The sequence below is a fragment of the Botrytis byssoidea genome (assembly GCF_014898295.1).
Source record: "Botrytis byssoidea strain MUCL 94 chromosome Unknown BBYS_036, whole genome shotgun sequence".
NCBI classification, from domain to species: domain Eukaryota; kingdom Fungi; phylum Ascomycota; class Leotiomycetes; order Helotiales; family Sclerotiniaceae; genus Botrytis; species Botrytis byssoidea.
The window spans coordinates 58,795-84,231 of NW_024065877.1; the positions used below are offsets into that span (position 1 = coordinate 58,795).

General features: G+C 42.9%; 10 protein-coding genes across 10 annotated transcripts; 6 read left to right on the plus strand and 4 right to left on the minus strand.

Annotated features, from left to right (window-relative positions):
* Positions 1-1,234: 1,234 nt before the first annotated feature.
* Positions 1,235-2,044, plus strand: EAE97_011332 (uncharacterized protein; the record flags this gene model as incomplete). The annotated part of the gene is made up of 1 exon (XM_038881847.1): positions 1,235-2,044. One exon carries the CDS (start codon positions 1,235-1,237, stop codon positions 2,042-2,044), a length of 810 nt encoding a protein of 269 aa, XP_038727256.1.
* A 1,102-nt stretch (positions 2,045-3,146) lies between these two features.
* Positions 3,147-4,146, minus strand: EAE97_011333 (uncharacterized protein; the record flags this gene model as incomplete). The annotated part of the gene is made up of 3 exons (XM_038881848.1): positions 3,147-3,797; positions 3,933-4,044; positions 4,109-4,146. The coding sequence occupies 3 exons, from the start codon at positions 4,144-4,146 to the stop codon at positions 3,147-3,149; spliced, it is 801 nt and encodes a 266-aa protein (XP_038727257.1).
* Positions 4,147-4,735: 589 nt separating this feature from the next.
* EAE97_011334 (uncharacterized protein) lies at positions 4,736-5,181 on the plus strand (the record flags this gene model as incomplete). Its single annotated transcript, XM_038881849.1, has 2 exons — positions 4,736-4,774; positions 4,834-5,181. The coding sequence occupies 2 exons, from the start codon at positions 4,736-4,738 to the stop codon at positions 5,179-5,181; spliced, it is 387 nt and encodes a 128-aa protein (XP_038727258.1).
* Positions 5,182-6,147: 966 nt separating this feature from the next.
* On the minus strand, positions 6,148-8,796 carry EAE97_011335 (uncharacterized protein; the record flags this gene model as incomplete). Its single annotated transcript, XM_038881850.1, has 1 exon — positions 6,148-8,796. The coding sequence occupies one exon, from the start codon at positions 8,794-8,796 to the stop codon at positions 6,148-6,150; it is 2,649 nt and encodes an 882-aa protein (XP_038727259.1).
* Positions 8,797-10,809: 2,013 nt separating this feature from the next.
* Positions 10,810-12,113, plus strand: EAE97_011336 (uncharacterized protein; the record flags this gene model as incomplete). The annotated part of the gene is made up of 4 exons (XM_038881851.1): positions 10,810-10,852; positions 10,910-11,304; positions 11,356-11,648; positions 11,714-12,113. 4 exons carry the CDS (start codon positions 10,810-10,812, stop codon positions 12,111-12,113), a joined length of 1,131 nt encoding a protein of 376 aa, XP_038727260.1.
* Positions 12,114-12,495: 382 nt separating this feature from the next.
* On the plus strand, positions 12,496-14,666 carry EAE97_011337 (uncharacterized protein; the record flags this gene model as incomplete). The annotated part of the gene is made up of 4 exons (XM_038881852.1): positions 12,496-12,555; positions 12,609-13,199; positions 13,251-13,872; positions 13,927-14,666. 4 exons carry the CDS (start codon positions 12,496-12,498, stop codon positions 14,664-14,666), a joined length of 2,013 nt encoding a protein of 670 aa, XP_038727261.1.
* A 1,042-nt stretch (positions 14,667-15,708) lies between these two features.
* Positions 15,709-17,018, plus strand: EAE97_011338 (uncharacterized protein). Its single transcript, XM_038881853.1, has 4 exons — positions 15,709-15,830; positions 15,904-16,385; positions 16,459-16,580; positions 16,645-17,018. Exons 2-4 carry the CDS (start codon positions 16,343-16,345, stop codon positions 16,705-16,707), a joined length of 228 nt encoding a protein of 75 aa, XP_038727262.1. The 5' UTR covers positions 15,709-15,830; positions 15,904-16,342; the 3' UTR covers positions 16,708-17,018.
* Positions 17,019-17,902: 884 nt separating this feature from the next.
* EAE97_011339 (uncharacterized protein) lies at positions 17,903-18,837 on the plus strand (the record flags this gene model as incomplete). The annotated part of the gene is made up of 2 exons (XM_038881854.1): positions 17,903-18,272; positions 18,341-18,837. 2 exons carry the CDS (start codon positions 17,903-17,905, stop codon positions 18,835-18,837), a joined length of 867 nt encoding a protein of 288 aa, XP_038727263.1.
* An 867-nt stretch (positions 18,838-19,704) lies between these two features.
* On the minus strand, positions 19,705-20,865 carry EAE97_011340 (uncharacterized protein; the record flags this gene model as incomplete). The annotated part of the gene is made up of 1 exon (XM_038881855.1): positions 19,705-20,865. One exon carries the CDS (start codon positions 20,863-20,865, stop codon positions 19,705-19,707), a length of 1,161 nt encoding a protein of 386 aa, XP_038727264.1.
* A 981-nt stretch (positions 20,866-21,846) lies between these two features.
* EAE97_011341 (uncharacterized protein) lies at positions 21,847-22,497 on the minus strand (the record flags this gene model as incomplete). Its single annotated transcript, XM_038881856.1, has 2 exons — positions 21,847-22,386; positions 22,450-22,497. 2 exons carry the CDS (start codon positions 22,495-22,497, stop codon positions 21,847-21,849), a joined length of 588 nt encoding a protein of 195 aa, XP_038727265.1.
* Positions 22,498-25,437: the final 2,940 nt, after the last annotated feature.

The following is a 25,437-nucleotide window of genomic DNA, read 5'->3' on the forward strand; positions in this document are numbered from 1 at the left end:
TGAGTCTGGGGTAACGGGCTACTGGCGGATCAAGATAATCGGGTCGTGAGACGTTGAATGTGCTGGGTCCTGTAGCATACTGCTTTACGTGCCGTTTGATACTCAAAGTGCAAGCAGGAAGCTCACTTGAGTAGGTGAGAAACGTTGGAGAACTTGAGCTAATAAGTCTTAGATCGGTTTTGAGCTTTGACACATTCACAGTTTCTACCAGATATTAAACCGCGATGGTGTCTCTATCAGACTGAATTGCCAAAGAAATCTCAAAGTCTAATCACTGGCTTTCATCCTGTGTAACTCCCAATCATTTATGGGGAAAGCAAATGCTATATCATCCCATCTTAACTAGAGAAAACAACGACAACTCCAAATCTAATTATCACATGAACAAAATATCTGATTGCAACACGCTGGAAACGATTGTGTAGCAGATAGTCCATAAACTTGGTCCTCGCTGGAGATTGAGATGTGGTGCTTCAACGAGTGATTACCGGGTAGCACACTTGTGAGATCAACAAGTTCGAATCCACATTGAAGACCATGCTGTGAACCTAGGAATTTCAATGACCAGATTCTTAATCCTTCAACAATGTTGATGTCGTCTGAACATCTTCTGAATAATTCCATACCCGAGTCCATCAAATGATCAATAACTAGCAGCTCACCGGGGAAGCGATTGTGTAGGGAAATTTGAATGCAGTGAGAGGTTACTATTACATAAGCACAATGACATAACGGCCCTTCAGCTTCGACCCCTTGTGATCATCCACACACCAATCATACAGCGCTAACGACCCCACAGACTGCGGGGTGGAGTGTATCATACCCAACAATTATCTTAACATTACTATTTCGTACCTCTCTTACCTCTCTTCCCTTCCTTCCCAATCACATATGTGATCAGAGATAATTCATTGTGGTTCAGTCAATTCCGTACCAAGAAATCAACACAGTCCTTTCTCTAATTCAAAACCACGTTTCCTTTTCTTACAGGTTTTCCTTCTCTATTGTGATCGTCACCAGACAACTCGTACCTGCAGATACATCCACTCTTACCACTAATTCTCTTGGGTACTTAAAGTACGTAACTTACTTGATCAGACCTCGAATCCAACAGACAGTATACAACATACAACAACAAAGAAGACTTTCAATACACAAGATATTCTTTTAATTCAAAATTTACAACCAATATCACTATCACCCACACTTTCCACATTCATACCAATAAAACAAAATGGCATCCGGTGGCGCCTCTCCTCTCTCAGCCGCCTCCCCCGTCCCCTCCCTTCGCGAATCAACCAACCCATCCATTTCCTCTCCCTTAGCCCAAACAACCAACTCTTCCTCTACCTCTCCACCCCCCACAAAGATATGCGTTTTCTGCGGTTCTTCCCCGGGCATCTCTCCCTCTCACATGGCCATGGCGCGTTCTCTCGCCCAGCACATGGCTGCGCAGAACATATCACTCGTCTACGGTGGCGGCACCGTCGGACTCATGGGTGAAGTAGCTCGAACACTCGTTGCACTCTCTGGTCCCACTTCCGTGCACGGCATCATACCCGCTCCATTGGTGAAATATGAGCGCGGGCCCAACAGCGACGCGGCCAGTATTCACAGCAAGGAAAACGGAACTGGAACACCTGAAAACGGAGACGGACTTCCTGAATATGAGATTTATGGTAGAACTACTGTGGTGAAAGATATGCATGCGCGGAAATCAATGATGGCTAAAGAAGTTATTGCCGGGGGTCCAGGTTCGGGCTTTGTTGCGTTACCAGGTGGGTATGGCACCCTGGAGGAATTGATGGAAGTGGTCACCTGGAATCAGTTGGGCATTCACACGAGAGGTATTGTGGTACTCAATGTTGATGGGTATTGGGATGGATTAATGGCATGGGTCAAAAATTCTGTAGAGGCTGGATTTGTGGGAGAGGCGAATAAGAATATTGTGGTGGATTGCAAGACGGCAGAAGAGACGATCCAGGCATTGAGGGACTACAAGTTGACGGAAGGAAGATTCAAATTGGAGTGGGGCAACGAGTAGACAGGTATCCTATTTTTCGAAGGATAGAGATGCCTGATACAGTAGGGAAATGTTGCATTTGCAGATGCGTTAGTCTTGTCTTTACATTTTGGACAGGCGAGTGTTTAGAGCGGGAAAGTCAAAATGGATTTACATCTCTGTCACCACGGACGTAATCTCAACTTCCTTCCGCAGAAAGCACACGAAGCGCTGAATTTGTTGAAAACAAGAAGTACAAGCCCGACACAGGAGACGGAAGATAACATACCCCGTAGCATTTTAGATTTTGGCAATGCATGATTAGCATGGATTAAAGCATATAGAATATCAAAGTATCAGTTCTCTGTTCCTAATTAATGGTTGCATGTGATATATTGAGCTATTTGAAATCATGAGACTGTAAGAAAAGTACATAATGGTGTGGAAATTTACGAATTGAATTCTTGTGTGTGCGAAGTCTCATGTCGAGTATCAAGGATTAGAAGATATCTAATTCGCAACAGAAAGCTTCTCTCCTGATCCCCAGCTCATACTCCTTCGCCCCTCTTCAAATACCTAGATAATCATCTACCTGAACAAATACCATCCTCATATCTCCTTCTCCCTCCCTCCACACCCCAAAAATAAACCTAACACCCAACTTTACCCCAAAGATAGAAAGTATTTCCAAGTGTAAACAGGTAATCCATCCCTCCTTTATTTCCCATCTCCTTCCTCCCCCCAAAGAACTCTTCCAACCTGTACCTTGCGAGCACTACGTACACTCTGAACAATCAAGGGAATCACTGACATCCCGATCTCATTCTCATTCTTCACTTTGAATTCCATGCAAGATTACATGCATGGAAACTATTCCACGCATTTATAACCAATATCTGAAGTTATCGTCTCTACGTCCCAAAAATCATAGACATTTTTTATTTTCCAAAATGCGTACACAAGTTCAGATTGGGATAGCCGCAGGGTTAGCATTCTCAAATCCTCTGACTGTACCTACCTTTAATTGTACCATTTGAGTTTAAAATTTGAATCACTTTCAGACAATAAGAATATTGCGTTCAGAGCTCATTTCTATTAGCTAAAGTCGTGATCCATAGTGCCATCCAAATTGTTCAACCTTCATTCATGCATCTACCTCCATCGACTCACCACCCTCTGCAGCTTCGGTACCTTCTGCGCCCTCTGCACTATCCGCTGCCAAGTCTACCCATTGCTTTACATCCTGGCCATCAAATAGCTTGAAACCTTCAATGCTCTTAGCTCCTTCTGCTTTAATTCCTACAACTCCCACACTTGTATTCTCGACCGTCAACTCCTTGTCTTGAGCTAGAGATTCCTTAAGTGCTCTTAAACCATGCTTAACCAATTCCTCTCTTCCACAGTCTGGAAACTCCTCCAAATGTCTCTCCAAGTATGTTCTGGCCATTTGACTCCTCGCACCAATCGCACAAGCATTCATTTCCTGCGTCATGCCCGATGGTTGGAACTCGAATAGATGAGGTCCGGTTTCATCAACACCAGCTACGAGAAGACCAACACCATATGGACGCTTTCCGTAATGTTGAGTATTGGTTTGAGCGCGGTCACCGATTGAAGCGACGAGTCGTTCGATGGGGATGGCTCGGTCGTATGTTAAACGCGAGGCGAGAGTCTGGTTTTTCATGAAGTTGGAGAGGACGCGGGCATCGGAGGCAAGACCGGCGAGGGCCAGTCCGACGTGCTCATCGATTGCGATTACTTTTTTTTGGTAGGAGGAGAGTTCTTCTGCGTTTCTCTGTTTGGGAAAGCATGTGTTAGTTTTGATTCAGTTCATAGATTGGGGGCGAAGCAAAAGATAGTATATTGTGCTGTGTCATATACTCCGCTGTTTGTAGTCGTAGCAGAAAGTAAATAGTCCATAACTACTAACCTTTAAAGCCACAAGAACAGCATGAGTCTTGCTAACTATTCCCACAACAACACTACCCTGCTTCACAGCCTCTGAAGCATATTCGACTTGAAAGATTCGACCTTGTGGGGAGCTGTAATTGTCATCTCATCAGTTTCAATTTCCATTTCCATGCCACCAAGTAGTAGTCGACTTACAAGGTAACAGAATCGTTATCATAATTGTTTCTAAACATCTTGAATAAAAAGCTAGTTGAAACCACTCGGACGCAGAGATCAAAACACGGGTATCTTCAAATATGCGTCAAAAACTTTGGATGTAGTGGTTGGGAAGTATAAAATTGCAGAATGGAGGAACTGGACGCTTTTGTATGAGGCAGACACGATGATGAGGCAAGCTCGAACTGTTGTTAGATATGATTTAGAATTAGGTAGCTAGAAGTTTAAATGGCAAGACCTTGAGGGTTATTGTTGCGTAGAAAGGATGATAACTAGTGCCGCTTTAGTGAGTGGATCAACATGGCTATGAAGCTATCATTTAAGCGCGTGCTTCCGAAACGTCAGCTCCAAGGCGGTTGGTGATTGATACTTCGAATCTCCTACTAACAACAAGCTTGAGCAATTCTATTTTCCACCAACAATTCTCACATCTACCCATTCATTCAAGCCGTCTATCGAGAACAACAAACACACACAAGACAATCGCATAGTACAATTGTGTGTGATACGATACTTATAGAGCTACACCGTTAACGCAGGCAAGCGACCGATAACTATCAACCTCAATCGCAACTCATCCAAAGTGCCATTCCCAGCTTATTCAATATGACCGCAGGCCTAAAAACAATAATTTCCCTCTCCTTCGTACGTTCCCCTCCCTCATTGTTTGCCCTAGCCTCCCAGCCTCTAACAACCCCCCCTAGGTTCTCGCTCTCGGATTCCTCCTCGTAATCCTCTCTTGCGCGCTCTTCCACCAATACCTTCCCCTCCTTGTCGTCCTCACATTCATTCTCGCTCCTCTCCCCAACTTCCTTGCATCTCGCTGTTCTTCTCCTGATGACTTCTCCGATTCTTCCTCTTCTGGAGTTCTCGATCTCGGTCGTTTCGCAACGGGTTTCTTGTGTATGATGGGTGTAGCTCTTCCAGCGGTGTTGGCGCATAGTCATATCATTACTGTGCCAGCCATGATCATGAGCGTTATTGGCGGTGTGCTGATTTACGGCACGGTGATTAGTTTTGGAATGTTTTTCCAGGAGGAGGCTGAGTTTTAGGAGAATGTAGGCAGGCGAGGAGGAAGTGTTGCAGGAGCAGATGTATTAGGGGTGAGAAAGGAGCAATTGAAAGTGTAAGGATATATAGGGTTTTAAGCGGATGCAGAGATTGGACTTTTCGTGGAAGAAAGAGATAATGATGATGATAAGGGAAGGTTGCGACCGCTATGTAAAAAAGATGCGGAGTACAATTTAGCCATGGTCATGATGAAGGGATAGGGTCTATGTCAGGGACGACTTGTCCCTTCAATTCATGGTAAAGAGTTCACCCCAAGGGATGTTCTCGAGTACTTGGACTTCGATTTTGGATTCAAAGTAAAGATTAACACATGCGAATGATTAATGGAATGAGATAACGGCATGCGCATGGCATCTAAAGCGGTGAAAGACATGATATGATGACGAGCAAACAATTCAGAAGGAGCTCAAATGTACAGTGTAGTAATTGTTATCAGTTTATACGCGGGATGTTGACATAAGATAGGTAAGAAATTCATTTCAACACCCATAAGTTGTCGCAATTGTAGAACAATGCATGCAAAATCGTGTACCAAAAATGTGTTGAGAATGTGAAGTGGTATTACCAGTCTATTGAAATATATCTATCTAGGTATGTAACTGCATATGTAAATCCTTGCGGACCTTTTCTTTTCTCTCTCTATAAAAAGATATATGTCTTCGTTGAGATTTTCTGCACTCCATGTTCAAGTCTCTGTTCCTATCCAATCCATATCCAATACACGAAAGCGCCATCCCAAGGTCATAAGTCGTCAATGCCCCGCTCTCTTTATGATAGATACGATACGTTGAAGTATCTCGAACTGGGGACTTTACCGTAAATTTGTATCTGAAAATATCCCAAGAAACCAAGAAAATTGAATAGCCTCATGAATAACTCCGGAAAATCTTCCTTCATTATGCATAAACCAATCGACTCGCGTCGTATGAAGAAAATCTTTATCTCATTCAACGAAACACTCCAAGCGTTCCATTAAGCTTTGTTAACATCTCATCTCTCTCGCCAATGGGGGTACTAAGAGCCGTAACAGCTCCGCCCGCACCAATGTGCCATTTCTCTGTATCCTTTTCTTCGGCTTCTATGACGCCATCTTCATCGTCCCAACGGTACATTGATCGGATAGTAACGCTGAAATCACCGCGGCCACCAACATCCATGTATCCTACAACACCAGAGTATAGAGAACGAGGTTTGTGGTGTTCGATATCTTGCAAAAGTTCACAACTGCGTTTCTTTGGCGCGCCAGTCATAGATCCTGGTGGGAGAGAGGCTGCTAAAATGTCGAGTCCAGTGTATGCTGTTTTCTTGTCATCCTTGATGGTAAGTGATGACATCTGTGTCGACATATCATCGGATCCGGATTTGGTATAAGAACCTTCGACAACAGAAATCATCTGGAAAACTGATGCATATTCCTCAACCACCATCAATCGTGGAACAGAAACGTTGCCAGACCCACAGACACCATGTAAATCATGACGAACGAGATCAACAATCATGAGGTTCTCAGCCTTTTCTTTTGGATCGTCAAGGAGTGCGGTGGCGTCTGAAATTGTTACTTCATCAGTCTTACGAACGGTGCCTTTCATAGGTCGAAGAGAACATTTTCCGACACGGTTGTCCCACTTAAGGAATTGTTCTGGGGAACTAGAAACTAAAGTCGCAGAACCAAGGCGAAGGAAAGAAGCGAAGGGGGCGGGTTGACGTGTACGAAGATTTTTGTACAAAGACCAGGCGCCCTTGACTGGAGCTGGTCTTGGAGTTTTGTTGTACAGTAGGATTGACTCAGTGGTATTGTGGACTGATGTGTGAGGGGGGTCGCTGCGAAGGCGGGTGATGGTGGTTTGATCAGTGAGGCATAACTCATAGGAGTCACCGCTGGCAATCTTATCTTGGCATCGGCGGACCTTTGCTTCATATGAATCGGCTGTAGGTTGAGTGATAGCCATGGAAAACTTCGAAGCGGGGGTACGAACTGGTGACCAAGCTCGTTTTTCTCGACGAGAAACCTTTATGCGATCGCAAGATAAGACGAGATCACCTGGTCGGAGGGGAGTTTGGCGAGTGCTTTTTGGGGATTTCGGTTGGGACGCTTTCTCAAGTTTAGGGCCAACCGCTTCCATCCAAGCAGTGTCGCTTTGGCTATCACCAAGGCTGGCCAATTGTTGGAGGTAGAGAACCTTCTTCACGTGGTCAACGACTATGCTTCGAGTGACCCATGCAAAGCAGAGATCTGGTCGGTTGCTATGAGCATCTGGTCTATCGACTTTCACATCAATAGTTTCCAGACCCAGCTCGTATGTCGTATATCCCATAAAACCTCCCCAGAAAGGCGATTCGTCATTGCCTGCAGTAACACGCGCAACCTCCAGTCGATGTGCTAACAGAGACCAAACTCCACCACAAGACTTTAAATCAATCTCCTCTTTAGTATCGAGATATTTTCCGGATGAAGAGGGTATCTTGGTTAGATATCCGTCCCCGACACGATATTCGAATCTCAAACAATCATCAATGTCCAGGCCTATGATACTATATCGTCCTTTCACATCGGCAGATCCTGCGGAGGTTTCGTCTGCATTGGTGGATTCCAGTAGAATATGATCTCGTCCCATGTCCTGGATGGCTTCCACAATGTCAGGCACAGATAGATTTTCTGGCAAATTAATTGTTCGAGAAATGCACATGTTTTTGGGTTTCATATTGTCGGTCGAGGTGTCGCAATTCGGAGATACAGGCATTGTTTGTAAAGCTTCGAATTGTTGGAGAAGGCTCACTCGTGTAGCAGATTGGCCGTGCATTGTACCGTCGTAATTTATCTCCGTCTTCCTGAAAGTTTTGTTCCAATCTTGTGCCGACTTGAACCAGTTTATAAAGATTTCTTTGCTTGTATCATTTGTGCAGACCGACTCAGGATGATATTGTATTGCCCAAAAGGGTTTCGTTGCATGTCGTACACCGACCAAAACTCTGCTGTCCTTCACACCGCAACTTCTCGCATGTTCAGCCTCTAGATCGGCACTTTCAACCCAAGCCAATGGTATCAAATCGGGAGATTTTTCTGTTGCCTCCCATCGTGATGTGTTCCATTCTTCATCTAGAATGTCGTCCTGGCCTATATCGATACATAAACTTTGATACAAGGTAGCGGTAATCTCACCAACCCCACAGAATATTGAATCATTTCCAACGGCGGAGACTGCTTGGACTTCTCCTGCATGTAGAACCTTTCTGATCATTCCATGTTGTGGACCATTTAATCTCCTTATTTGTCCACCGAATTCCAAACATAGTCTTTGAAATCCTAAACAAATACCCAATACTGGCAACATCTCCTCATCGGCAAGTCTCCAGATTTTCTTTATAATCCCGATATCACTGTCCGTCTCCGGATTTCCAGGGCCCGGCCCGCATACTACCGCTACATAATGTCTTAATTCTTCGTGTAATGCTTCATCAGATGCTAATAGGATAGGATCATTGATTTTGACCGTTCGCACTGAGGCGGTGAGTGAAGTTTCAAGGAGAGAAATGATATTATTCGAGAATGAATCATATGCATCAATAAAGAGTATTAAGGGTTTCTGAATCAACATCGTAACTTGTCTGCACCTGCCTTGTAATTTGAGAGGGTTTCCTCCGTACTTCCCTTGTGATTCCCAGGTAGAGATTTTCCAAAAGAGAGGAAGGAAAAAAAAGTTGCTTTTTTGATATTGTGTTCAAGGAGGACAAAGATCTGGCGGTGTAATTTTCCCCAGGCGGTGGCAGAAATCAATTAAATAAGGTTTAGCTTACATGATATGGAATAGTGGGGTATCAGGGGCCAGATATAAATGCTAACTAACTGTGCTTAGGGCTGATTAGCGGCGATTAGTGATAAACCACGTGTGCATGTACCGACGTCAAGATATAAAATGATAGAAACCATTTTTGTAAGAATCGTGAGAAAATTCATCTGTCAAATGTCAATGGGCGATTCTGCCTCGTCGATTCAAGTAATAAGCTATGTAAGCTTACCTAGTATGTATAGTGTTTGTGTAACGGTTATCTCACTGCATGAGTTGGGTTTAGTTTGCTTTCACGAGTCGCATCACTGCATGAATTAGCTAATAGTTCCTCATAAATACGGATAAGCACTACTAACATCCGAAGTCTTACTCGGGTATTGTTTTGCTTTTCAACTCCAATGACCTTCTCAGATTTACTCGGTGATAACATATATACTTTGATATACTCTACTTGTCGTCAGCACCCTGTCCGGGTAGGTCGATCCAGCGCAAAAGTTGTACCTCCGTTCTTGTTCATTTCCATGTCCAGACCAGCTGGTTTATCGTTGATGGAAAGAAGAAGAGGTCACATGAGACGATCACGATTCTTTTGATCTCGTCGGTTTCAATTTTATCGAGAGTGCCCCATGAGCTCCTGAATCCGAAGCACTCGGTGAGTTCTCGTGCTCAAACGAACTTGAATCAGACATCTATCCTGCCATATCAGTACTCAGAGGCCGGTGCAATCGTGTACGCTAGTCATGTCTGATCTGAAAAATCCTATATTCTAGGGTCCTCCATTGATAGTATAAGTCTTCATCATCAATTCGAGCTCAACGCCATCACAAGTGTGGGGCTGTGTTGAGACTGACCGAAGATCGCCACCACCACTTTGTCTGTCAAAGATGATCCTTGAGTTCACCTAGATCCGAATATAAATATCGTTCAAAAGACTGGTTCGTTATTGGCGTGGCGATTCAGAGCGATCGTCAAAACATTGATTACCCGAGTTCAGCTGTTCATGCAATATTTGGACGAGTCTCTGTACGCAAGAAAGCCCCGATAAATAGGACCCCGATCTAATTGACTCTATTTGTTTTATATTTAATTCGCGGTTCACTTCAATTCCAAATATCGCAATAGCTTGGATTGCTATTGATGGGTGGCTGGAATTCGACTATTAAAAATAATCAGTGAATTTTCCTACGGAGGCAAAATGCGCTTAGGTACTATATAAGGCGTCTTAAGGAAACATTCCCATCGAGAGTGCAAAGGCGTCAAACAGGCTTGTTTGGTCAGGTCAAATGCGCTCTTGTGGTGGAGTGGTAACATCGCCTGGTTCGGAAAAAAACCCCGCGGGGGTTTCTCCTCCCGCCCCTCTTATGGGGCGGCAAGGTTTTGCCGGTCTGTACGTTACTACTATTGATTGAAATCTTATTTTTATTTTGATACCCAGCCCAGCGTCACGCTCTGCTGGACTGAGTTTTGACTGTTACAGCTTTTTTGGTGCTCTAGTGACGCTAGTGGGAAGCGCGTGAGCGGTCGATCTATTTTTTATGATCATGATTCACTGCATGGTAGGTAGGCAATCACAATCACAACACTTCCTGCCCGGTCATTTTTACTATCTTAATTGATGAAGATGATTCAATCGCCTCGAATAGTGTGTCGTCTGAAGCAACATCTCTCGATCAAATACCAGAATTATATGTCTGCCTCCGTCTTCTCTCTACCCGTACACGCCTTCAATTCTATTGTATATTCCTCGAGACCTCCTGAATCGTTAAAATAAACACCTTTTCTCCAAGGGAGATTTCGCGGTTCCAGACAGAGACAGCAATCATGGATCTCTCGATTCTTCAAAACTTACACACTTACCTTGGAGGTTTGTTTAGATGTGCATATTGATCGTTCAGATTGTAACATAGCTAATCCAAATTAGGTAATCCAATTTTTAACTGCCCAATTTTGTCACTAGCATTGTCTTATACTCTTGGTAGCCTAATAATGATCTATACTCCTCCACGATTTTCGTGGCGAGCATGGCCATTTTTACTTTTCTTCATCTATGGTTGCGTCGCTTTATACTATGGAAAATCAAATGTCGGTTCCTATTCACGTTTCACAAGTTATGTGCTTGCAGGCCACATAATGGGCACCATTAACTATGGATTATTCAGACTAGAGTCGCCGAATTTTTCTGCCGCAACATTCAAGCAGAGACTTAAATGGGCCGCGGATGCATATCTCAACTCAAGACAGATTGGAACGAATTCCCAGCCGAGAAACCTGTCGCTATTCCCAATGACAAAATTCGCTCACCTGACGGATCCAAATGTATTTGTCATTAGCAGATCACTCATGGCATTATTTCACTATCTCCTCTAGGGAATAGTCAACATCCTTCAAAGAAATTACCAAGCTCGTCTCCAGGTTGGTGATTATGGCCCGGAGAAAGAGCAGTTCTTCCGGAGAATAAGCCATGTTACCATACGAGAGATAGGTATAAGAATATCATTACCTGTTTTGTGGATTCTGCCTGAGATCCTTAGTATTTCTGCACACCATTATTTTATATCTGCAGTGGCGGTATTCATTGGTGGTGCCAAAGCTATACCTGGCTGGAACTATCCTGTTTATGGATTATTGACGGAAGCATATACCATCCGAAGATATTGGGGGTACGTGATATTTTTATATGACCATAAGGAATGCAGTCCATGCTAATATTTATTTTCATTCCCAGCGTTTTTTGGCATCAATTCTTGCGTCGAGATTTTATCGCTTGGGCATCATTGATATCCTTAAAGATATTTCGTATTCCCCAGAATTCTAGGTTCAACAAAATCGCCATGCTGTATTTGGTGTTCTTCGTCTCTGCATGTATGCATGCCATGATATATATTCCAGCAAAAATGAAACTTCCGAACTGTGGAGTAAGCCACATATTTCAATGGTATTCCCTATGTCCTTGTGCAATTATTGCTGAAGATCTTGTTCAGAAATTGGGGAAGGAAATTCTAAGACGCTATGGATGGAGCAAAGACTCGAGATGGCATTATTGGGTAGGGTATCTATGGGTTTGGGGTTTCTTTGCTTGGAGTTTACCCAAATTTGTCTTTCCAAAGGACGATTGCGTGCCTTAAAGAGACTATCCCATTTTCCTGTGTAACTTAAAATCTATTGAGCCACCGGCTTGATACCTACCTCCTCAGTGCTTGAGAATTACATATGTGGATGCTCAAATGTCATAAATATTCAAAACGCTTCCGAGTATGTGTAATCCAAATCTTATTATCTTTTGCGAAATCCCAAGGCCCAAATCTGAGCATATTGAAATAGATATTTTCATGTCACGTTCCTAAACGTATAATTCGGGATCGCTTCTCGGTGATCGGCACCAAAATTGTTCCGTCGCGTTAGCTTATTATTGTGCCGTAAGCTATCCATAATTATTCACATCTAGACAACGTACCAGTTGACTTTTATACCTCAACAAATATTTGAAGAAGTCATATCATCTTCAATATGCCATCCGGAACAGCTCCTCCAGCTGCGGGTGCGCAAGCCCAGGAAGGCGGTATGAGTGTGAGTCCCTCCTAGAGCTGCCCGATAAAACTTACTGACAATGTCATGAACAGCCTATGATCAAATCCGCCGTGCAAGGCATCGCCATTTTCGTTGGTATGCAATTCTTGATGAAGCAAATAACTGGAAATAAGGGGCCTGCGACTGCTACTACAACCGATGCCTCTGGAGTAGTTATGAAAGTTCCAGCAAATAATGGTGAAATCCCCCCATACTATGCGCGACCAGACAAATTAGATGAAGGAGCAGTATGGAGTCCCATTCCTCAGAGAATTGCACCGATGTGGCCTACGGATAGTCCTCTTGATATCACTATTGTTGTATCCCCCACTTTTGTCGCGGAACCTATTGCAAAAGTACCAAAGGAGAGAATCGTACTGGATGAGACTGGATTCGCATTTGGAGATTACAACCAACACCGATCAATTGATGCAAGCTTCGATGTTCCGTCTGAGGTGCAGAATAATGGCACACTTTGGGGTCATTTCTATATTGGAATTTCTGGAAGTAAATTAGATCCTGCTACTCCCGGCTATGATCCCACAAAGGCATTTCACTTTGTGCATCCTCTCACCCAATACATTGCGCAAAAGAAAATAAGAAAGACCAAGAATCTTTTGGCAGCTGCTGAAGAGACCGATGAGGTGAGTTTGTTAAGTATTCAATTTCAAACTACTCCACTAACGATTGATTAGCCTGAAGAGGAAATTCCTACTGGACCTGTAATCAAATCTCACTATCATCCTAACTTTACAATGTCCTTCATTCCAGATTCTGGCGTCATGGACTTTCCATCTTTACATCCTGCTGTTCGTCAATATGTTCATTTGGAGGCAAGTGGAGCTAGAGACGGCACCGGACTCAATGGATGGTACTATCCACTACTCTTCGTCAACACTTTTTGGCAACTGAAGACTCACATGACAGTTCTCAATTCAACAGTCACCAGACTTCCCATTCATATTGACCTCCAGAACTTTGCCAATTGGAAATTTACCTTGATGGCAAGTATGGACGAAGGCGCGAAACAAACCGCTAGAAATGCTGCTCAAGGACAAGCACCACCCGGTGGCGGAGACGGTAGTGAGTTTGAGATGATCAAGGAAGTTTTATTAGATACCAATATCTATCTTTTGGCCACCACGGTTATTGTTAGTATTTTTCATATGATCTTTGAGATGATGGCCTTCAAATCCGATATTAGCCATTACCGAAACAAGAAAAACAATGTTGGAATCTCAGTTCGTTCAATTCTCGGAAACGTCTTCATGCAAGGTGTTATTTTCTTGTACTTGATGGACAACAATGAGAATACTAGTAAGTTTATATCTTAGCCTATGTTCATAGATATAAGTACTCACAATTATTCAGGTTGGATGATTTTGTTCACTCAAGGAATGGGGATCGTACTCGAGTTCTGGAAGATCACCACGGTGGTCAATGTTCGTATTCGCGATGCACCAAATTCGATCATACCATACCGCATCGCTTTTGAAGATAAGCATGTTCTCTCCGAGACGGAAGAAAAGACCAAGGAGTATGATGCAGTTGCTTTCAAGTATATGTACATGATTGCTGTTCCACTTCTCATCGCCTATGGTGCATACTCCTTGAAATACGAAAGTCACAAATCTTGGTACTCTTTCGTAATCGCAACTCTTGTCGGATCCGTCTACGCATACGGATTCTTGATGATGGTCCCTTCATTGTACATCAACTACCGACTCAAGAGTGTTGCACATATGCCAGGTAGAGCTATGATGTACAAGTTCTTGAATACATTCATCGACGATCTTTTTGCATTCACTATTAAGATGCCAACACTACATCGTTTGGCAACACTCAGAGATGATGTCATCTTTTTTGTTTACCTTTATCAAAGTTGGAAGTATAAGGTTGACTACACCAGAGTCAATGAGTTTGGACAAGGAGGTGACGATGAAGAGGTTGAGGAGAAGATTGCCAATCAACCTTTGAAGAGTATCCCAGGCGCTGATGCGAGCGTCAAGGAGGGGCTTGAAGGTGCCAAGGTAGCCGAAAATAAGGCAGATGCAGTTATTGGTAAAGCTACAGGAAGTTCTAAGAAAGATGGAGCAACGAAAAGAAAGTGATGACGTAGTACAAAGAGTCGGTTTATGTGTATGATGAATATACGGTAGATATTATTGGTTACTTCAAACATACCAGGACAGGACATTGGCGGAAAGAACAATTCAGGAGTACCTTTCCTAACTGGGAATTATCAATCTCAGCCTCGTAAACATGACCCGCCGTAGAGTTATCTACATTCTGTGAAAAGCTTGAATACCATAGATTCACATTGTCAGCCCTACTTTTCCCGGTATAAAGGATATATGGGTTAATGCCGTATGAGTAGTTCTGGCCAAGTAAAGCACACGCGGTGTTGGAATGCTTGGAATGTAATGTCTTGCTTCGGGGAAGTTGATTCGGCATCCGCTGGTGATTGCCGCTACTCGAATTTTACTGTCGGTACCTGATGCGCCATACTTTTGGTGTCATTCGTGCTGGATTTGCGCAAGTGATGTTGATTGGTATGCCAGCAGAGGTATACCAAATATCGACGGCAGGTGTCTAACACATCTGCATGATTGTTCTCGCCTGCACTTCGTTGTTTTCGAGATGTTGCTTTCTTCGAGAGGCAGAAGTTTTGTTCTAGGCGCTCGAATTTTTTCACTCAAAGATTTGTGATGAATTTATGAATAATTATATCGGGATTTGCTTGAATTGGCATTGAGATTTTGCTGTTCTTAGTGTGAGCTCGAAGTGACTTAGTCTGTTTCTTTCGGATCTTCTCTATTCTCTTGGTTAGCTGTCTTAGACATCCTTCAAGGCCACTAAGCGAGTGCGAGCGATGTCGACTGCGGGGTGGCTTTATGAAAGTAAGGGATGTAGTCGTCGTCTTGTGGCATGAGGGAAGTTCTGAGTTGGCGGAAGCGGTAGAAAGTTCCCGCTCGTAGTTTCTCTCTTGGTATTATCGGCCTTCGAGTTACGACTTTGATACTTTGCATAGAAAATTCTTGAAAAACGATTATTTCGGGATCGTTGGATTGGAATTCATGCTTTTAAGGCAAGAGTCCAGTTGGATGAAAGTACTGAGTTGTGATCAACTCACTAAATGATGGATTGTGTACGCCTATTTTCAGCTGGCTCATCTGCTGCAGCATGGATTAAAATCTTTGGGAGCGGTGAAGCCGTGACGGTAGTCATGAACAGGAGAGTCAGTCTATATAAACAACCTGACTTTTAGATATCTAGTAAGCATCAATTTTGACATTTCTATCACTAGCTATTTATATCATCTCTCTCAAATACCCATTCATTCTGTAGATCACTTGGGGAAAAAATACATTCCCACTCCTTCGCTGCTATTCTCGCGGTGCTTTTCCGTATCACCCTTTGTGATATCTTCTACTACGAGGGTATTAGCAGTGTGGTTACCTCTACTTTCACTCCCATAACCTATTACTCTCCCACCACCTTGGCCTCTACTACTTATCCAACTAGCACCAAGATAACAACCACTGATTACTCCACAACTCCTACTTATCACACATATGCCTCTTATCCAGCGAGCAAGTCGACTTTCACAGAACAAACGACTTCTATACTAACCACTAGCGAAGCGCCAACTACAACAGAACCCACTACTTATGTATACCCCACAACTACCACATCTTCATCATCAAGCACCTGCGTATCTCCAACATTCACCTGGACAGAACCCACTACTGTTCCTACAGATATACCAAGCTATGGTAGTCACCGCATGGGGAAACGTGCTGACCCTCCCAAGCTAACACCAGACCAAAGTGAGTTCAGCTTATAGCCTTCTTTTTCTAGCAAAATTACTGAACAACGTTAATCAATCATTATATACAACAGTCGAGAAACTAAGAAAGCTTATTCGTATATATGATGAGATAGAGAAGGCAAAGCCAGTAATAGATAAAGCTATTGAAGACGGTCTTACTGAGTGTCAAGATTTCAAGAATTTAGTCGCTATTGTGAGTTTACCTGATATGGAGCAGTAATGATATATGAGACTAATGAGTTTTACTTTAATGATAGCTCAAAGTGTTCGCGCCTATTTTTGACGGACTTCAAGAATGGTTGGATGGACGTCATTTGTGATTTGATAAAACATTGGGAAAGTTACATTTTACATTTCTTTGGACAAGGAATTATTGGACGGCGATTTTTGATGCAGTCCAAGGGGGTCTGAAGAGGAATTCTGCTTATCTTTGGCACATTTGACATTCGTTTGGCTTGCTCAAAATTCCTCTGTCTTTACCTGTTCTATCAATATCAATCACTTACGGCTTATGATGCTTTGGGGTTCTAGAATCCTGAACGATCTAAAGTATCAGATTTTGCTCGCATCGTTCATGTTAATTGGCCTTAGTCAAAACTTATTATAGCTCTCGAAGATTGGAAGTTCTTCGGCGGACGGGCTCATTCCAAAACTCAACCACGAGAAATGAATTTGAGCTCTTTACTACTTACTTTTTGTCTTCAAGATGTTCAAACTGTGCAGTTATGTGGTATTAATAGAAAACCTTAACTGATTCAACATGCACATTCCAAGGTATGCAATGATGGGAGTTATTTCGACCTTTAGTAAGCCAAAGTGCTAGATGATAATAGTGGATGTTCTCTAGAATTAGGAACACCAGCGGGTACATGGATTGACGAGAGACTTCCCAAGTATCAAATCTTATAACAAATTCATTCTTGGATTATTTGATATCAGAATTTATGGTTTGATTGTTTCATCTCGACAAAATAATTGCACCAATTTCTAAAATATACATACGAGTAGACATATCAAGAGATATCCACAAGTACTTTTTTGTAGTGTCCCGTCAGTCCGTACACCCACCGGTGAAATGATATGTTTTAAGTTACACCCTTATGCAGGCGATCGCAAGGTGAAGTTAGGAGAAGAGAAATCCTACTAAAGTCGAACAGCACCAGAATTCTCAGGTGTTGGTACTCCTTCGGTAAATTCTTTTCCTCGTCCACGATATTTGTTACTTTATATACCTACCTAATTATTACCTTTTGGGGATCACAATTTGCGACCCCTTCCTCAAATTCAGACTTTGGAAAAACATGAAGGTAGTCTAAGACATGGCTGGAGCCAGATTTTTCCAGATATGGAGGCTGATAATAAAATAGACTCTACATTTTTGGCAACAGCACCACTACGACGTTTTTCAATATAAAAGGTAATTAGCTTTGTTAAAAGGTTGCATCCAAGTATCCATAGTTCTCTTCTCAGCTTATTTTAATCCTATCGCAAGTCTTTAAAGTGATTTAAATTTTGATGTACCCCCAAATTATTCTCGTGGGAATTCTCCCACTCGTACAATGTCTTAGTCTTTCCTCTGGATCTTCATCCGCGGTTACGACTCCAATCTACTTGGCTACTCCTTCCCTAACTCAGAGTAGCTCTATAATTGTCTCATCTACTACTAGCATCTCAGCTCACAGCTGGTTCTCACCTATTTCCTCGGGGTTGAGCTCGCTTTCCAGTATATCAAACCATCCGCCAACTACTTCCGCAACTTCAGTGATAGAAATCACTGCTGCGACATCTGCGACGAGCGGTAGCTCTTCAGCCAGCTCTTCGAGTGCATGCCCAACTCTGGTAGCGAGAAATGACGAAGATGATGACGCTGCTCTTCTAGCTGCTAGTGGGTTTCATGAATTAGTTCTTTGGCTTCCTATTTTTAACGAATAAGCTAACGTTGGCTATGCAAAGTGGCCTACTGGGAGTCTGTATTCAACAATACAGACTACCTTTCACTTGACGACACAATCATTCAAGCAATACAATTAGCCAATAGTGCCGACGGTTACGATCCAGATATGCCTACTCCAGATTCCCCTCCGACAAATCCAGATACCCCTCCAACTAACCCAAATTACCCCATAATTCCCGATCCTTGTCCACCTACTCCACCCAAGAAACGGCATAGAAGTGCAGCTGAAAAGTTTGTAAGCTTGATCCTTTACATGTACCAGACCATATGGACAAAGAAAGCTGATGTGAGTGCGTATAGTTGGATTGGCTTAAGAAACACGCGGGACCAGGAATTGGAATTCATTGGGAATGGCGATTTTAAGACAAGAACTGGTGTGCTGCGATCTGGATGTTTCAACGGTAGCGCGAGACGGAAGCAAGGGGAAGTTTGGGTGCTTGGCATTACTTACAGATCTTTGGCCATGGGTAGTATAAGAGTAGATCGCATTGCATAATTTCTTCTCATCATGCGGAGAATCAAGGTCGAATTTACTTCGAACTGTATATGAGATGCATTATTCCGTGCCAAATCTTTTGTTTGCGGGCTTCATTGCGTGTAGTCATGCCAGTACTATCAGCTCCGCATTATCAGTACATCCAGTCACGACATTGATTTCCGTTCCGACATCATCATCTTATAGACCCAAAAGTTCTTCCATAACTGTATACTCCTCAGACACGCGCCTTTTTGAATTTTCTTCCATAACTACCTCTGCTTCCAGTAGGACCTTTACTAGCGGTGTAATATCATCCATCAATTTTTCAATAACCTCATCTAACTCAGAAAGTACTCTGCATACATTCACCGCATTCCCTTCAAGGTTTTCTAGTATATCTACTCCACAAACATCCGAGCCAGGCTCTACCTCATCAAACAGATATCAATCAGATTCAACTCTTTCTAATATTTCTTCAGCTACTACATTTCCATCAGATACCACTGTTCTCAGCTCTGTGTCTTCCTCCGATCTCACTACAAGGACTATCACTTCACCTTCATCTTCATCTAGGATTAGGGTTAACAAATATTGTATGAAATCTAGACAAGTTCTCACAAGACAAAGATTTCAAGATTAATTCTTAGAGATATAAGAGTACATTGTAGAGAATGAAATTCGCAAAGTTTATTTTTAGATTATTAACTATCTAATTATTAAATTTACTCATCGAAACCCAATCCATCGAAGTCCACGAAAGCTAGTTACAAATAAAGCAAAGCCAGATTCTTGAATTCCAAACGCTTGTGAGCCGATATTCAGCCAATCTGCTTATTGAAAAAACCCATCGAAGCTCGGTTTATTGAACGGGATCCAAGCTACACATTATGCCACCACTTTTAGCTCGCCAATTTGCTCGATCTCTTCAAAGTTGTCTTCTACTTGAAACGCGTATTGCACTGGTAAAGTTTCCTGCCCTGGCATTTTCAAGACGTGCTGAATGCCCACCTCCGTCCATGTTTCAAGTCTGGTAATAGCCTTGTTGGGCGAGTGCGCAATTGGTGCAATGATGAGGGGCAAATTGCGAATGTATTTCATGTCTCCGGTCAATCTGTTGCCTTGACGACTGGTATGTACCAACTTTTTCCAAAGATCCCCGAATTCCAACACACGGGGGGGGAGTCCCTCTATCCATGCATTTGGCAGGGTCAGTTGAATCATTAGCGCACGTGTTGAACCAACTCGTCTTCTGATGTATCGTCGGTAATTATCCGCAACCTTGTAGTCAGGTGTGAAATATAGTGCACCTCCGTAGCCTCGAAAATCAGTCGCTCCTTCACTCACTAGAGAGTCAATGTTAATCTTGCTATCGCTGTATCTCAACCTCTCTGTCGAGATGGCTTTGAACAAGGTTTGAAGACCCGGTACCCTTGAGTATCGTGGTACCGCACTACTTGCTACACTAGGATTCATGGTATGGTTGTTGATCGTCCTCTGATCACTTTCCCTCTTGATTCTTTCCAAACTTAGATATCTTATCTCGATAGTATCGGTTACCCAGTGCTGAGCCGATTCTGTGCATCTTATGTCGGTGAAATCGGCATCCATTATAGCATCGCTAAGCTCGTCGCTGATTCCCCAGCTTCTCATGTGTTCCTCCCAGTCGCTGGAACCATCCTCGAAACTCCGGCCAGGAATATGCCCTAGAGCACATTGGAGAAATTCAACCTCGAAGATTGTTCCCTGATCCTGCTCTGTCTCTTGTATTTCCTTCCACCTGTTCCATATCTCAGCAGCTTTTGTGGGATTCCATCCAAGCCATTCTATGGTCTCCTCGCTCTCGAGAAACTCGGGTATAATGGTGAAGTCTTTCATGTCGATTCCCTCTGATGAACCGGAACCGGAACCGGAATCGGATGAGGAGAGTGATTCAGATTGTAAAATAGATGATGAAATTAATCTTCTTCGGCGTGTAGCTGGTTTGATAAGATTTCTTTGCGTTAGAAACGCATCGTCGGAGGGATTGAATATGAGTTTTGCTGCCATGGTGGGAGACTATTGTCTGAGGTAAACTCTAATGGATTTATTATAGACTTAGAATGTATTTTTGGTTGTCTACCAGGTCTAACAAATATGGGAGAACAGTGTGAAGAGATAAACTGTAATGAATGTATTCTTGGTTATCTAAGAAATTTGATGTAGAGGAAGTCAAGTTGTATTGTAGAGAAATGGGAGTAATGAGGTGCATTTATAGAAGGAACGATCATTTGGATAAACTAGTAGAGTCGGATCCACAGATTTGTGATTCACAAGTACCGGTAGGTAGTTCAATATAATTTTCGTTGGTTCGATGTGGCTTCAAAAAATTTGATAGTAATTCTACGAAGTTTGACAGTAGTTTAAACTTAATTTTGCAGTAGTTTAAACCAAGTTGATAAATAGCGAAAAGAGCCGACAGTAGCTCCAATCAATTTGATTTTCAAACTTCACTTCCTGTACTAACGAAATTAAGAAGAGATAGTAGGATATTTGGAGGAGCCTTCAAATCTTGATTTGACAGTAGTTGAAACTAATTTGATGGGAAGTGAAAATGACCAATAGTAGCTCAAATTATTACTTTGATTTTTCATTTTCACTTCATGTACCAACGAAAATGAGACGGTAAGAAGAGATGTCAGTCATTCCCCAATCTTAGTGATCTCCTGTTGTGCCCAGGTTTCATCAGATACGCCTTTAAGAGTCACAGTTCCACAGTTCAAGCTTTGTTGGCGCGCAAACGATAATGACGCGCGTTTGATGCGCCATAAGTAAGACGATACTTCCTCCACTAAGTAAGTAACATCGGCAACTCTTTCCCTATAAATTGCATACCAGGTAATAACGGAAGAAAGAAACCTAAGAATCCATCACCATAATAATCACGTGATGTGGCTTGATCAACAGTGGCTAAGTTGACGTTGCATTGCAACCTCCATCAAAACAAGGCAGGACGAAACTGACAACGCATCCAACACCCGTACAATACGCTCACAAACTTTCCTCATCCGTAGAAACATCATCTACCTCCAAATCGCATTCCTTCATCGGGGTATCCACTTTGAGCACCCCGTCCCCATCCACACTAGTGCCCTGACCCTTCTCCACAATTTCCCCAAACAACCCCGGTGCCGTTTGCAACACCCCCACCACCCAACACGCCTTGCTAAACTCCACGCGATAATCCTTCCACTCCGTCGTTTTCTTCCCCTCATCCCATCCCCCTCTCTCCACGGCCTCCATCGGCATACTGTCCAGCCGACTCCACAGCACCACCGTCTCATCTTCTATACTCCGCGCATCCAGTACCGCGAAGGTGTTGCGGCTGAAATGGTGCCCATCGGTTTGCGGAGCCGAAGTCACGAATTCAGAGAGTGTGGAGAGGGAGGCGTCTAGGAATCCGCTTCGGAAAGGAGAGATGGTAGTGCGCGTGCGTTTGCCGAGGGGGTGCGAGGTGGGTGTGCGGACGATAGACCAGATTTTGGAACTCTCTTGGGTGCGTTGGGAGTGTTTGATAAATTGAGAAATTAGCTAGAAAAATGTGAGTAGGTAGGTAGCGAATGCGATGGTTTGAAAGAAGGGAAGAGGTCATACTTCGGGTGGGATTTCAGCTGTGCAGAAGGTGAGGATATTTTCAGTCATCTTGATGCAGTTTAATGAGGATATTCTTGAAATTTGGGGAATCTGTGTTAGATTTTGGTCTGATTCAATATTGGGAAGTGCAGTGCTGAGCTTGGTTTATTTATCGCATTGATAGATTAAAATGGCTGATGCCATGAAGTGTATCGCCTAATTTTGTCACGTCACCTTATATAATCAAATCATTGTTGGTGGGGTAAATAAGGAAGTGAGTTGCATGAAACGAACAAGGTATCTCAGATTTCATAAGAAACCAGTACCAATCACATCTTCCACATAAAGCAATGATTATATCATCTTTTTTGGATTCATTAGTCTGCTAATCAATGAAGGAGGCACTTGATCTTCGCTTAAATCTAGGAGGATAAGGTCCGATGTGTGATGGTTTAACGTCAAGAATCATTAGCATCGACAGCCACATGATTTTTGATACTTTTATATTTTCTCAGGTATATTAATCAAATAAGTGAAAAGCAAACCACAGCATAACCACACGGCATACCAACTAGAAGAAGAAAAAGCTCCCTCCAACACGATTTTAGTCTCATGCCCTGCATGTAGTCTGTTACCTCCAGTTCATTTGCATCACCAATCATATTTCACTTAATCAATTTTTGACTGGAAGTACACGATAATCAGTCTTATCACTTCCAGGTTCTGCGTTCCGTATCAACCTTGGAAGAACCGTAGCGAATTTCTTCGTTAGCCATCAGGATCCGTTGATCTCATCAGGATTCTTCGTAGAGATTGATATCAGGGGTGTGAGTGCATCTGACTCTTCATCATGAACCTTGACCACGAAGCATGCTAAACCTTCAGTCTTTATGAGATAGAAATATGGTGATTTCACACATTCGATATGGCATGGTACCCTGTTCTTGAGTGTAATACGTTCCCAAGAGCGATGTTAGCTTCGTTCGATTTGGTAGGCCTAGACTAGTAAGAGCTCCTTTCCGGAGTCGATAGTGAATAGATCGCTACCTTGATTGACGCAGATAGTGAAGCAGAGTCCGTGTGTTACGGTTCTGTAACCTATATCGATGATTAGTTCAAATATATCTAACAGTTTGGATTTAACGAATCCCAAGACTTCTGACCCAGCGCCTCTGGTTATATATAAGTTGAGTGATTAATAATCGAGAATCGGGGAGAGGCAGCCATGATATCCAAAGGCTCGTGGTGATAGTACCCAGAGTTTCGAGATATCCGAGGTATCATCAACTAATGCTGAGTCTGTATACGCAGCGCATTGCAATTATTCGTCATGGACAGCCTCAGTCATTTCGTTTTATTCTCTTAATAGAAAAAAGAGCGGCTCTGATGCTTTTTCTAGGCAACGAGATACAAGAAACGGAACTGCTCGTTATACTCATAACGAGGCGGGCGTACTTTCCCCTTCTCGGGATGATCCGAACATGATGCAAAGCGGGGTGTAAGCATCCCTACTCCACTTTCAAATAGTGCTAGAGAAACCAAATACGAGCCGGCTACCGAAGTTGGGCCCTTGGTTCCTGGAATTTAGGTAACTACAAATTTGAAAAGAAAAAAACGGGGTGATTCTGACACTAATCAAAAGTTATACAGTAGGGGAGACGTGTCGGCAGGCTGTATACGAGTTGTAGCATTGCAGAAACAAAATCGTACGAGCAACCATTTGGATTTGTCAATTTGCAGGAGTATGAATAAAGCATTCGGTCTGAACATATGACGTTAACACCTCGAAAATGCCTCACTACATTGAATTGACGTAAAATCCTCCAGATGATTTTATTTTCTGAAATCGACTAGGAAGGTGGTTCACTGATACTACACAAGCATCATACATTTGCAAAGTACTAAGCAGCTACCGCCCATTCACAATCCTCGGCCTAATCGCCAGGGTACTCCATTGGCATGGTGACGAATGAGAAGTCTTCTGAGGTCATGAGATGTTAATTCTAGAGACCAGCCCAAATAAATCCCAACGGCGTCGGAGAGTCGTGGTATCAGCGAATGTTGATTCGTTATCTCTTTGAGACGGGAATACAGAGATAGGATTTGACATTCTGTTTCGAGATATTCCGTTACAGAATCGCATAGAGGATTCCACACAAGAATAACTTGAACTTTGAGGCATATATCAATTGGTAACTTCCGCCATCGTTATACAACTGGAAACCGACGCAACTATAGCAAAAAGCATTATTTGACCAAGTTTCATGATTAATCTCGGTAAGATGGATATAAAATTTGGTTAAGCCCATGACTGCAAAGCAAAGAGGAGGATTTAGAAAATGAAACATAGGCCTTGTGCCTTGCCAATTTGATGCGAGTTATATCGCACGGCGCAGTCCATACAATCCCATCATTTTGAAACGACAAAAGTAAGCAGGGAATAACTTTGATTGGCTCTACACACAAGATTTTTTGGCGAGTCTGCATCTCATTGAACGCAAATGCATCGATGAAAACGGCACAGTAAATTCGAAGCCTAATTTGCGGCCCACCACTCGCTAGAAGGCTGACGTGCTCTTTTGATAAATATAAGCCACCACATAGTTGTGTTGGCTCAAGATTTCTGGCTTGCCGTGCCGCCTCGGCTTTGTCTCTTGTGTTCGGTAGTTGCTAGCGCCATCTCACGCCGCAAATGCCACCGCTCGATGGCTCCCTCCTGAAAATAGATAGCGTAGCGTCTTCCGGTAGGCGTTTTTCCAATAGAAATAGCATACTGATTACTTTAGTAAGCAAGTGTAAATTCGATAATATCGCTGTTGTAACATGTTTCTCATCACACAATGGCGCAGCCCGAGTGAATTCAATGTAGATTCTCCGCGACCCCAATCACTTGTGTAACGATAGACATAATTGAGTGATTAGAGTAGAAGATTATTCCCACTTTGAGCCTTGAATCCTGACGTGTAACTTTGCATTTGTTGAGCGGCACTGTAAAGATATTTGAAAATG

Coding starts and splice junctions, on each gene's coding strand:
- EAE97_011338 (XM_038881853.1), top strand. CDS start 16,343: ATGGGGAAACGTGCTGACCCTCCCAAGCTAACACCAGACCAAA. Junction 16,386..16,458: donor CAAGCTAACACCAGACCAAA/GTGAGTTCAGCT, acceptor TATATACAACAG/TCGAGAAACTAAGAAAGCTT. Junction 16,581..16,644: donor TCAAGAATTTAGTCGCTATT/GTGAGTTTACCT, acceptor CTTTAATGATAG/CTCAAAGTGTTCGCGCCTAT.